We start from the raw sequence: 11,233 nt of genomic DNA on the forward strand, positions 1-11,233 counted from the left end.
TCATACATGGATGAAAATGCCACAAATCCATGTATGAAATTTGAAGCAATTGTTACTAGAGACAAGGCACTCTCATTGTATATTCTTGGTCATGATTTCAGACACAAGAGCTGGAAAACTCAGTTGAATCAAATCATTAGTTATGAAAATACTCCTCAGAATATCTACAACATATTCAATGAAAGATGTGGTCAACTAGAGACAAAGACTCATAAAAGTTCACTTTGACCATTTGGGGATCTAAAATGAAGAGTGAGTTTTTCAATATTGACAAGGGGAGCACCTACAATTGCCATTGCCATCCCCTATCTTTGGAATAAGATACTACACTGTATTGATTGGAGAAGTTAAGATGTCATCACATCAACCTCCACAAATTATTTGCATACAGCATTGCTTTATACTATCATACAGTGGTAGAAAGATTCTTTTACTCAGTATAAACTCTCGTAATGGAAACAATGCTCATTTGAGGTGGGAAAAAGAAAATCAATTCTACAAACCGTTTGTAACTGAGAGAATGAGTGAGAAATTTTCTTAAGTCAAGAAATAATCCTTTAAAGAGGAGTGGAGCAAAAAGTGACCTGAGCAAAGCAAAAATATGGAAGAAAAAAAAATGAAAGCATTAAATTGAGGAAAGGGAATGAGCCTCACTGAGATGGTGGATTCTTTTAGGGTTTCAAAACTTGTGTATGGGGGACCTATGAGATCCAATAGATACAAGAGCTAGCAAAAGTTTTTTCATCATCTCTGCGATGAATCCAAGGTCAAGATGTGATTTACTTTCTGAATCATGAATTGCTGCGCCATCTGAACACCCTCTGCTGTTCCGGTTATTGTTACTTTGCTGCGAGAATCATAATAAACACATTCAAAACAGTAAAAACATTCATGAGAATCATAAAATATGGTTGGCCACTCTCAAGTTTATAAAATGAGCTCCTGAAACAACTCGCACTACCAATTTTAAGATTACTCTATGGGTTTCAAATGAATTTATGCTCAAGTTATTCATTTTTACTTCACACATAAGCTGGCTTTTAACTTTGAAATATAACTGAAGCTTAACCTTGCAAATATTAAGGCAATTCGCTGCTAAATAAAAACTATCTATGACTTTTTTTTTGCTAATTAGTAATAACATCTATTCAAATGATCCATATTTTATACATCCCATTTTTGGTCTTGATAACAGTGATGAGGCTTTGATAGTGTATTAATATATGATAATTTTCCAAATTTACTGGCAACTAGGATGTAGATATCAGTGCATTTTGGGAATCTTGTAATTGAGCTGCATTTTGGATATTCTTGTAAAATTAGAGTGGCATTACGATAAAATGCCATAAGCCATCATTTGAATACAAACAACATCAAGGATACCTACCGATCAGTTGTACCCGGAACATAATCACCCCGATCTGAAATTTTAATTCGGACACCACTGCTCTGAAAATTACAAACAAAGAAAAGGTCAAACGAAGTTAAGCAAAACACTTGATGAAAACAATTTGTACAACCACCCCGAAATATACCTGCTGAATGTCTGTTATTATTTTTCCACCCCTGCCAACAATAGCACCAACATGCTCATCAGGTATGGTAAAATTTAAAGTGGTGGGTGATGACCCTCCCGGAATCACTGGTACTCCTCCCACAGAATTCGTTTGCATCGGAATTACTGATGGTATTAGACCCTATTTTGAAATAGTGAAGTTCAGCATCGTACAATTGCAAAGGTACTTTCATTATATTGCCCATTTTTATACTTATCCCTAAGTACATAGCCAACCTTCATCCGATATTCACCATTCATGCCATTACGCAGCAATGGTGCCCTTCCATAACCCATCGATGAGTATCCTGCAGTAGGAGGACCACGCAATCCCACTACATTTGATGCTAAACCTGGGTGCTTATCATTCATAAACTATGTTTAGACAAGACGCAATACTAACGCAAAGAAGAACGACAGCACCAAAATTTCCTATTCTTACCTGTATACGAAAGTGATGTAGAAGCATATTGATGATAATTTGGATCTTCAGAAAGCTTTGTTACTATAAGTGCAGCAGCGCGCAGTTGCTGATCTAAAGTGCCAGTTATTGTGACAATGCGATCATTAACTCCTGGAAGACTCTGTTCTAGAGGAGATAGCTTTATACTTGCATTTGACTCCTCAACAAATCCTCTGCATTATTGTGCAATAACCAAGGATGAGAGGGAAGACAGAATATATAATAATAATAATGCAAATGATCAAAGAAAACAAATATACCATCCTTATTTTAAAATTACTTCAAACATGTATATTGGTAATCAGAAACAAAATGAAAATCCTAACTAGATGTAAAATCTTCAATGGTATAAAAATCCCATTGGGAATTATACTTGTACAACATCATGCCGACTAATATCACGATTCCTATCCAATAACTACAGAATCTATCAACCAAGGGTTTACCGTAGAGGTCAATAAAAATCATGCATGTCGCATTCTGACACATGACCCAATCGTAAATTAAGCCAATCATTTAAGTTGCTTGTGAACCGTTTTCTTGTTTAGTACTATCTAGTTCCCTGTCTTTACTCCAATTCTTCCAACCAATTTCAGCATCTCCTTCTCCTTCATCTATTTGTTTTATTGATGAGGCACATAACCCACCACAGCAGTAGTTTGTTCTCTCTCCTGTCCAGTCAAGTAGCATCATCCTCCATGCAAGTTGTTTCAAGACATAACCACCATGCCGGTAGTTCGTTCACTCTCCAGCCCAGACCAGTAGCATCATCCTCCATGCAAGTTGTTTCATGACTATGCATATACTCTTCATTATCTACTTGAGACACGTACATCAAATCTCCAACAATTTCTAGGTAGTCTTGTTTTCCCAAATTCCCCCTCATTTCTTTCAAATAGGGGCCAAATCTAGTATATTAGAACAGTAGTTTTAATTAATAAGTTTTTCTATGATTTTGGTAATGCTTATGAGTGTCGATGCAAGCTTGATCAAGAATAAAATAAGAATTTTCAATTCATCCTAACAGAATGGATGTCTCAAGTGAAAAACAGCAGTCTCGCTATGTCCATCTCAAGATCAAGCCTTGAAGACTAAAGTCTCAGGTTTAGCTAACTAAGGTTTGAAAACCTGGAACCTATCAAGTACTCATCTCACAAAGATGGTTGAAGATATTTAAGGAAAAAACAAATCATATGTTTTCTTGAAACAAGGTACCTACTCTTTTGTATACTTTTCATAATTGAGGTCTGAAAACTAGAATCAAAGTGAAGGTCCTTGTGTGAGAGTACATTTTTCAGGAATTACTTTTTCAGTAGATATGAAATGAGGTCTATTATGGTGAATATTCATACAGTATTGATGACTCACTCTACAATAAGCAGTGTTGTTATTAATCAGTTCGCAGTACTCATGCACATCATCTCCAGTCTTGAAGGATTCACATATTTTCAGGTTTTCCAATCGAGGAGATCCTGATAATCTGTCATGAACTTCTGTAAATTGATCCCCCACCAACTCAGGGACGTTAATAGAGTCAACATCCAGGTGGTCAATCATTATGTTGATCCAAAGTCAAAGTTCAAAGCATCTTGTAACTCGTACATACTCTTTCATCTTGCATCAAATAGTGACTGGTTCAATTGATCCTACCTTCACTATACTCCAGATATGTCTCATTAGGATACGTAAATATTAATGTGACACAGTCTTTGCTATTCCTTTTTTCTTTTCTCTGTTTCCTTTTCTTTATCTTCATTTTGTCTCTCACTACGTAACAAATGCTACCATTTGTCTTCTTTTTCTAGCATCAGCTTCAAAGGAGCTTCTTTCGGTGCACATAGTTGTTTGCAAACATAAAACACATGTCCACATCATTCCAACACACAACTAAAAATTACAGAAGAACTACAATCATTACATGAACAGGAAATCTGAATCCTTGTTTACATTAACAAAATAACAGTAAGAGCATGTCAACATACTTTATTGTTGCACCTGCTTTGCCAATAATTGCTCCACATACAGGATTGGGAACAATAAGCCTGACCTGGTTTGGTTTCATATCCTGGCTGTTATCTTTCTCACCCTATTTCCAAAACGTAGAAGTAAGAATTGGCATAAAATAAGTAACAAAGCCAAATGTACATGGGCTCCACGGGAACTATTAATAAATGATTTTACCTCACTGATTATTTTTGAAAGTATAAGATGAAATGCTGTCAAAACTTCTTTAACAGCACCACTAAGAGAGATTATCCGATCAGATGTTCCTGGGAAATATTCATGGTTCCTGGAGAGCTGAATTTTAGCACCCGACTGAGTTTGAAACTCATTAATGGTAGTTCCGCCCTTTCCAATTACTGATCCTGCAGCTATATTTGTGATAAGGAATCGAATGCTCGATATAGATTTCTCGATGGTCTCTGCGAGAAAACAGCATTGTCCGCATAAACAAACCAAAAAATATGCTAGAAACACATTGATATGTTCATTCTTCCTAATCTAGTATGCATCTCGAATAGAGTGGGGGTGAGCTCAGATTCTAACTTTTTAGGCAAGGCATTTAAGGAGCACAAGTATATCTTTATTGTATACCTGATGCACACGGTTCTCTAGCTTTAGAACTCGAATCCCCCAATGTAGTCAAATTTTACTCCAAAATAGTCACCATACAACAGTTTTTATATCTGTCATTTCCCCTTGTTCTAGATACAAGGAGGATATAAACTTCTATGTATACATCTGGTTCAAATCTCATTCACTTCAATGCTTTAGTGCTTTCCACTATGGAATGTAGGGATTGTTCCCAGCCATTTTGACGACTGATGTCTCTAGCGCTATAATGAGCAATCAAATGTTTGCCTTCAGCTCTAGGATTTGTATTAATTTTCTTTAAATTATTATTTACGATGATGATATTCTATCATATATGAGACTATAGTTGTGGTCTCTCTCTCTCTCTCTCTCTCTCTCTCTGTGGCTGTACCCTAATGGTGAGTCAAGTACTAACTCATGCACCCTGGTTCAAATCTCACCATATGCATTATTTTATTATGGATGCTACTGCGAAATGTGGGGTGGTTGAATCATGACCTTCTGATATCCACCGGACAACCTTACCACCCGAGCTATAATGGTCTGAGCCCTAACTGTGAATATATCATACATACATGCATGCATATATGTGTGTAGAATAACGATTCTTTATATATCTACTCAGCACACTTCCTGGAACAGATCAGATAATGACATAAAAATAAAAATTAGTTAAGGGACTATCTCTCTCTCTCAATCCACGGATACACGTATACATATGTATGAGAGAGACGGACACACAGATGCACACGCGTATGTGTACGTACTTGGTTTAGGGATGTGTTTGTCTGTGGAAAACGTCGAACTGAGGTGAAATCCACAATGAATATGTACCAAGTATCACATTAGAACAACACAAAAAATTAAGCCCCCCCCCCCACACACACACACAAGCATACATATATGTACATGCACATACATTGTACATACATAATCTGCTGCATAAGGAACGTCTAAAAAAGACAGAAGCATAGACATGAAGAGAAAGAGAGGGAGAGGGAGAGGGAGAGAAACCTGATGAAGGTGGAGAAGAAACGGTAGGAGGATGAGGCATTGGAGAGGAGTCAGATTGGGTGCGTTCGGGTGAGCGTGAAGAATCCATAACAAGGGGACAAAGCAGAAGAAATAAGAAGGTTGGGTTGGGTTGGGGGCAGAAGAGAATTCACGAGTCAGTTCCCTGTGTAGTAGTAGATTCACGGGAAGGAAGGAGATCGATGAGGGGGAGATCTGTGCGGAATGCAGAAGAGCAGCAGCATCATCGTGTTCTCTTCTCTTCTCGTCTCGTCTCGTCTCGTCTCGTCTCGTCTCTTCTCTTCTCTTCTCTTCTCTTCTCTTCTCTTCTCTTCTGATGAGGTCCGCAGAGATGCTCTCTCTCTCTCTCTCTCTCTCTCTCTCTCTCTCTCTCTCTGTGTCTGTGTCTGTCCAAGGTCTCCGCTTGTTTGTCTGTACATACGATACGAGCGCAGAGCACACATACACACACACACATCACACATTGGCAGAGGAGGAGGTAACATACATGTATGCATAGATTGACATATTCGCATTCGTGGGGTTTCCCATTCGAACGCATACGAATGCATGGTCCAGTATTCGTTTATCCCCAAAAAAAAAAAGAGTCCAAGAACTCCCTCTTTTTTAGTTTACTAGGATAAAAAAAAAGAGACTTCACAATACAATAAAAAGGAACATTAAGAGGGAGGGACTTGACACTAATAAATTTTTATAATAAATATAAAAGTATTCTTTTTATTTTTAATAAATAAATAAAATATAATAAAGGTTCATTAATTCTTCACTTTTTATTCTCTCAAAAATTATAGATATTTTTATTTTGATATTAAAAATTGGACTTCACACTAATCGTATTTCTATAATAAATATACAAATATTCGTTTTTTAAAACAAATTAATTAATTAAAATAAAGGTTCTTAAACTTCCCTATTTTTTATTTGACACTATAAAAGAGAGTTAATACTAATCATATGTATATAATCTATTAATGAATGATTGTTCTTTTTTTAGTGAAATTAAATTTATTTAAATAAAAAAATAAATAAATTAATATTTTATATATTTTTGTAAAACGAATGGTTTTATAATATTCTTGGGGCCATTTCGTATTCTCGAATATTGAGAATATCACGCATGGAGAATATGACAAATATCACGCATGTGTCAATCTATGCATATATGTATGTATGTGTATATACATACATATATGTACATTTATATGTATGTACAACAAGTTTATTTGTAGTGGTAACTTGTTAATTTACTAGCTTTACATTTTGGATTTGAGATCCAGTTTTCTCATTTCTCCATTATTATTACTCCATGGATATCCTCCTAATTTACTAGATGCCATTGTGAAATTTAGGTGTTGAATCCATGACCTACTTATTATTAGTCTTCATCCCACACATCCATCTGGGTACCTCTCTTTTGTTCTTATAAAGAGCTTACCCAATAGTGGTAAGCTGTTTACACTAGGTAGCACTACATCTTGGGTTCGAAACCCAATTTTCTCACCTCTCTATTATTACACCATAATGACCACCTAGTCTCCATTGGGCAACCTTACCGACTAACCTACATTCATTTGGGCTCTCTCTCTCTCTTTGAGATGAAAACACACCATTTATATAAATGTGTGAAAAACACAACTTACAATGGGTGTTCACAATGGAGTATGATCACCCACTAAATACACTACATGGGTAGTGGAACATGTTGAATTGCCAATAAGCTAGACAAACACTCCGTCGAGGAAAGAATTATCATTTGCTCCAATAAAGAAATTTGTCACATTAGTACTCCCTTCAACTTTTGCCTATATGCTTTCACTCCATGCCTCTAATACAGGCTCGCAAAGAAATGTGAAATATGATACATCGTAAAAGACGAGCGCGGAAGGCATCCCAATATTGGGACCTCTACCATATGCTCATGAGTAACAATTGTGCCACTACCCAAAGGAGATTACAATAACAAGACCAAAACAACCATTAAAGTTACTAACACCTAGTACACATATATAGAGAAGATACTATCTATCCTATAGGGATGGGGACCCATGGAAGAGTGCAACATAGCAAAGGAAGATGGACGGTAGGTCAACATTCTTGTAACAACGATTTATAACTAATGAAAGGATATTTTCATGGGGGGAAAAACACATATATAGAGAAACTTTACCAAGCCTCGAAGCACATCATATATGCTCGAGAGTGCCTAGTAACCCCTTTCCTCATTCTACTCTTTACTTTCGTGAAGGGTTTTCCACCACAATGGACCATGAACACAATGGCCCATGTACATAATGGAGGGGATCCCATGGACCCCAATACATATAAGACTATTATGATTGATCATAGACTTGCTAAATTGTATGGTGCATGATGGAAGCAAAGCTCATCGACTATATGGAGACATTGTATTTGTCTTTGAGCACCCCAACAGGCCGACTCTAGATGAGTCATCTCTACTATTGACCATATATATTCACACTTAGATGCTTAATTGACTAGATCGAGCCTCATAAAAGGAAATTATATTGTTGTTTTGTGGATTTCCGCAAAGCCTTTGACAAAATCCCTAAAGAGCGGTTGTTTGACAATCTAAAGCTTGGAGATACCAGATGATATGATTTGGGTCATCTATGCTTTATATGAACAAGTCTCCAAGTGTGTATGATGTCCAAGCAACCTATCAAATTACTTCACTAGCATCATTAGTGTAAAACAAGACTGTCCCCTATTACCGACTCTTTTTTGGATTTTATTGATCGTAAGGGAGGCAATGGAGTAGACCTAAGGGCTATGCAAGTCAATATATTGCTTTATGCATATGATATAGTTTTACTCTGAGTTTGAACACAAACTATAAGGGCATCTTTAATGCCTCAGATTACTTTTGCACACAAAGAGGACTGATAGTGAATCTAGGGTAAACTAAAGTCCTTATCTTCCACACATGTGCTTAAGGTAGGAATAAATGTTAGCTAATGCTCTCTAATAGATAAGTTGAAGTAGTCAATCATTAGTATACCTTATAGTCATTTTTAGTGCTCGCTTAGGTAAATTTTCAATGACACATGTAGCAAAAGATTGACTAACAAGAGGACATGTGTCCCTCTCACTCTTGGAGAGTGAATGCCACCATGCACATTTCCAAGAGCCACGAACAAAGAGGTGGTTCTTCGACCCATTAGTAACCCCCTCCCTCATGTATGCACTGGTGGTTTGGGCTCCAGGGCTACCACCTTTCATGTGGTTCCAATTAGAGAGATTGTTGATCATGTTGCTATCACAACAAATCCGAAGCAAATCAACAATGTCATAAAGGATAGTTCACTTTGCCCAAATGGATGTAGCTTAGTTGGTAAGGTTGCCCAATGGAGACCAGGAGGTCATGACTTTAACCCCCACATTTCATAGTGGCATCTAGTAAATTAAGAGATATATATGAATTAATAGAGACAAGCTAATTGGGATAAAAAAGAGAGAGAAAAGCATAGTTCACTTTACCTTTTATGCTAGTTGAAATACTTTTTCAACTGGTAGTTTTTACTAATAGGATACATAGCCAATCACATGTGCATACCTCATTAGGCTTTCAAGGCATCTCAATCCCTCTATGAGTCTGGAGATACTAGTTCTTGGTATAGTATTGTGGTAAGATGACTTTTCACAAACGGCCTAGACATTAATAACCTACCATCTCCTAGGTACGAGTACGAGACAGGAAAAACTTCAATCTCATATGGGAACCATAATAAAGTGATACTCAACATATATGGATCAATCCACTAGAGCTACTCCCATCTAAAATATTGAATTATAAGGAGCATTTCATGCATTTCTGTGAGTTAGGATTTATTGTACGACCAAAATATCTAGATATGTTATTGCCATATGCACTAAGGGTTGTCATTGGACAACTTAGAGTATCATCCAACAAACTTTAGATTGAGAATGGTCGCACTAATGGATATGTAGATTATGTCATTTAGAGATAGAGGATGAGTGTCATGAACATCTGGCAATGACTACCACTTTACATGCAAATGTCCAACTTACATCAAGATAAGGGAAAAATATAAAGAAAAACTTGGACCCTCTCCCACACTCTCCCAATTATGAAATACCTCGGACATAAAGACACTAGGTAGGTATATTGTGGAGTTAAAACGGTATAGAGAGACTAAGCTACAAAATGTTAACTATAAACTTTCTAGTATTCACCAACAGGTAACCATTGAATTTTTTAAGGACAGGGGGATGATGAATGTGGACACATTTGCACCAATCAGCCTCTCCCACACTAAACCAGAAAATCAAAGAGCAACCAAACAACCTTAGGTACCAAACTTTGATGTTACTCCTTGTCATGTAGAAGCAATTAAGAAGATAAGTTGTTGAGAATCAAACTCAACTTCCCGTGAGTGGAACACACTCTATTACCTCGTACGAGATGTACGGAGGATCAAGTGTGATGAGCGAGGGTCAAATGTTATCATAATGTTGTGTATGTGTAGGGGGCATAAATGTAATTGTGAGTCGATACATATGTGAACACATGCACACGTGTGTGCATGTGGATGGATACGAGGAGGTATGAGTGAGTGTCCAGTATGAATGCTCTAGGGGGCTTACACCCCTTTGTATCTACCCCCTCTTGTACTATTTAACCCCCTTATGGGGAATGAATGAAAAAGGAATCATTTCTCTCTATCTATCTCTCTTTTCATCTCTCTCTCTCTCTCTTCCCTCCCCTTAACGTTGAACCCCCTTGGGAGGGGGGTGGAGCCATTCTAGGCACCACCCCCCACCCCGCAATGCTTCTCAATGCACATGATCTCTCTCGCCATCAATCCCATACTCTCCATCATCATCATAACCACCATGTCTATCTTTATCATGATTATCATCGTCCTTAACCCTAGCCCTAAAACATACAACACACTCTAGGATACTCAAGTGTGTGAACACCCCACCTCCTTGTATAGTAACTAGTGTGTCATAGAAGTTAATGTCCTATGACACATATTCCTTAGGTAGTTAAGACACGACCTCTTTCCCAAGAGGTTGTACTGGTGAGAGAACTTAGAGAGAAGGTGACTACATAAGCACCTTCTCCCTCTCATTGTATATGTTGGTTGTTCTTGCTTTCTCTGTAATATAGTTTTCTGATTTTTTGTAATCGTGAGCTCTCTCTCTCTCTCTCTCTCTACACACACACACACACACAATTCTTGTGCTGCATAGAATCCATCAGATTCTTCACATGGTATCAGAGTGCGTGGTTGCTTGATCAAAGCCCATCGCCTTTGCGTGTGATGTGCCCGATTCTGCGTTCGACATGAACCGACTAATCGTTGTAGCAGCCATCTACACAACTCACATCAAGAAGAAGAAGAAGCTCAACATGAACACACAGATGGGAAGCGCTCTTCCTACCGAAAAGCTCAACAGAAACAACTTTGCGTCGTGGGAGTACAATTTGCACCAATACCTTGTCGGCCAAGGCTATTGGAGTTATGTCGAAGGGGCAAACGAGAATTGACCCAACCCAACACATGCTGACTACCCAACTTGGGAGCAAGCGGCGAGTCATG

At 37.6% G+C, this 11,233-nt stretch overlaps 1 protein-coding gene across 2 annotated transcripts; it reads right to left on the reverse strand.

The window, feature by feature from the left end:
* Positions 1 to 475: 475 nt before the first annotated feature.
* Positions 476 to 5,762, reverse strand: BTR1L (binding to TOMV RNA 1L (long form)). Of its 2 annotated transcripts, none has more exons than XM_087321611.1 (8): positions 5,628 to 5,762; positions 4,200 to 4,441; positions 4,001 to 4,104; positions 1,998 to 2,191; positions 1,793 to 1,863; positions 1,536 to 1,697; positions 1,388 to 1,449; positions 476 to 847 (listed from the first exon to the last, which is right to left on the reverse strand). In XM_087321611.1, the coding sequence occupies exons 1-8, from the start codon at positions 5,713 to 5,715 to the stop codon at positions 745 to 747; spliced, it is 1,026 nt and encodes a 341-aa protein (XP_087177737.1). In that variant the 5' UTR covers positions 5,716 to 5,762; the 3' UTR covers positions 476 to 744. The 2 variants fall into 2 exon arrangements, with proteins under 2 accessions (XP_087177737.1, XP_087177736.1); XM_087321610.1 differs by having other exon boundaries at positions 1,793 to 1,908.
* Positions 5,763 to 11,233: the final 5,471 nt, after the last annotated feature.

Source organism: Azolla caroliniana, unplaced genomic scaffold (assembly GCF_043228905.1).
Source record: "Azolla caroliniana isolate FFs.n. ecotype wild unplaced genomic scaffold, voAzoCaro1.0.p SCAF_6, whole genome shotgun sequence".
In the NCBI taxonomy this organism is placed as follows: domain Eukaryota; kingdom Viridiplantae; phylum Streptophyta; class Polypodiopsida; order Salviniales; family Salviniaceae; genus Azolla; species Azolla caroliniana.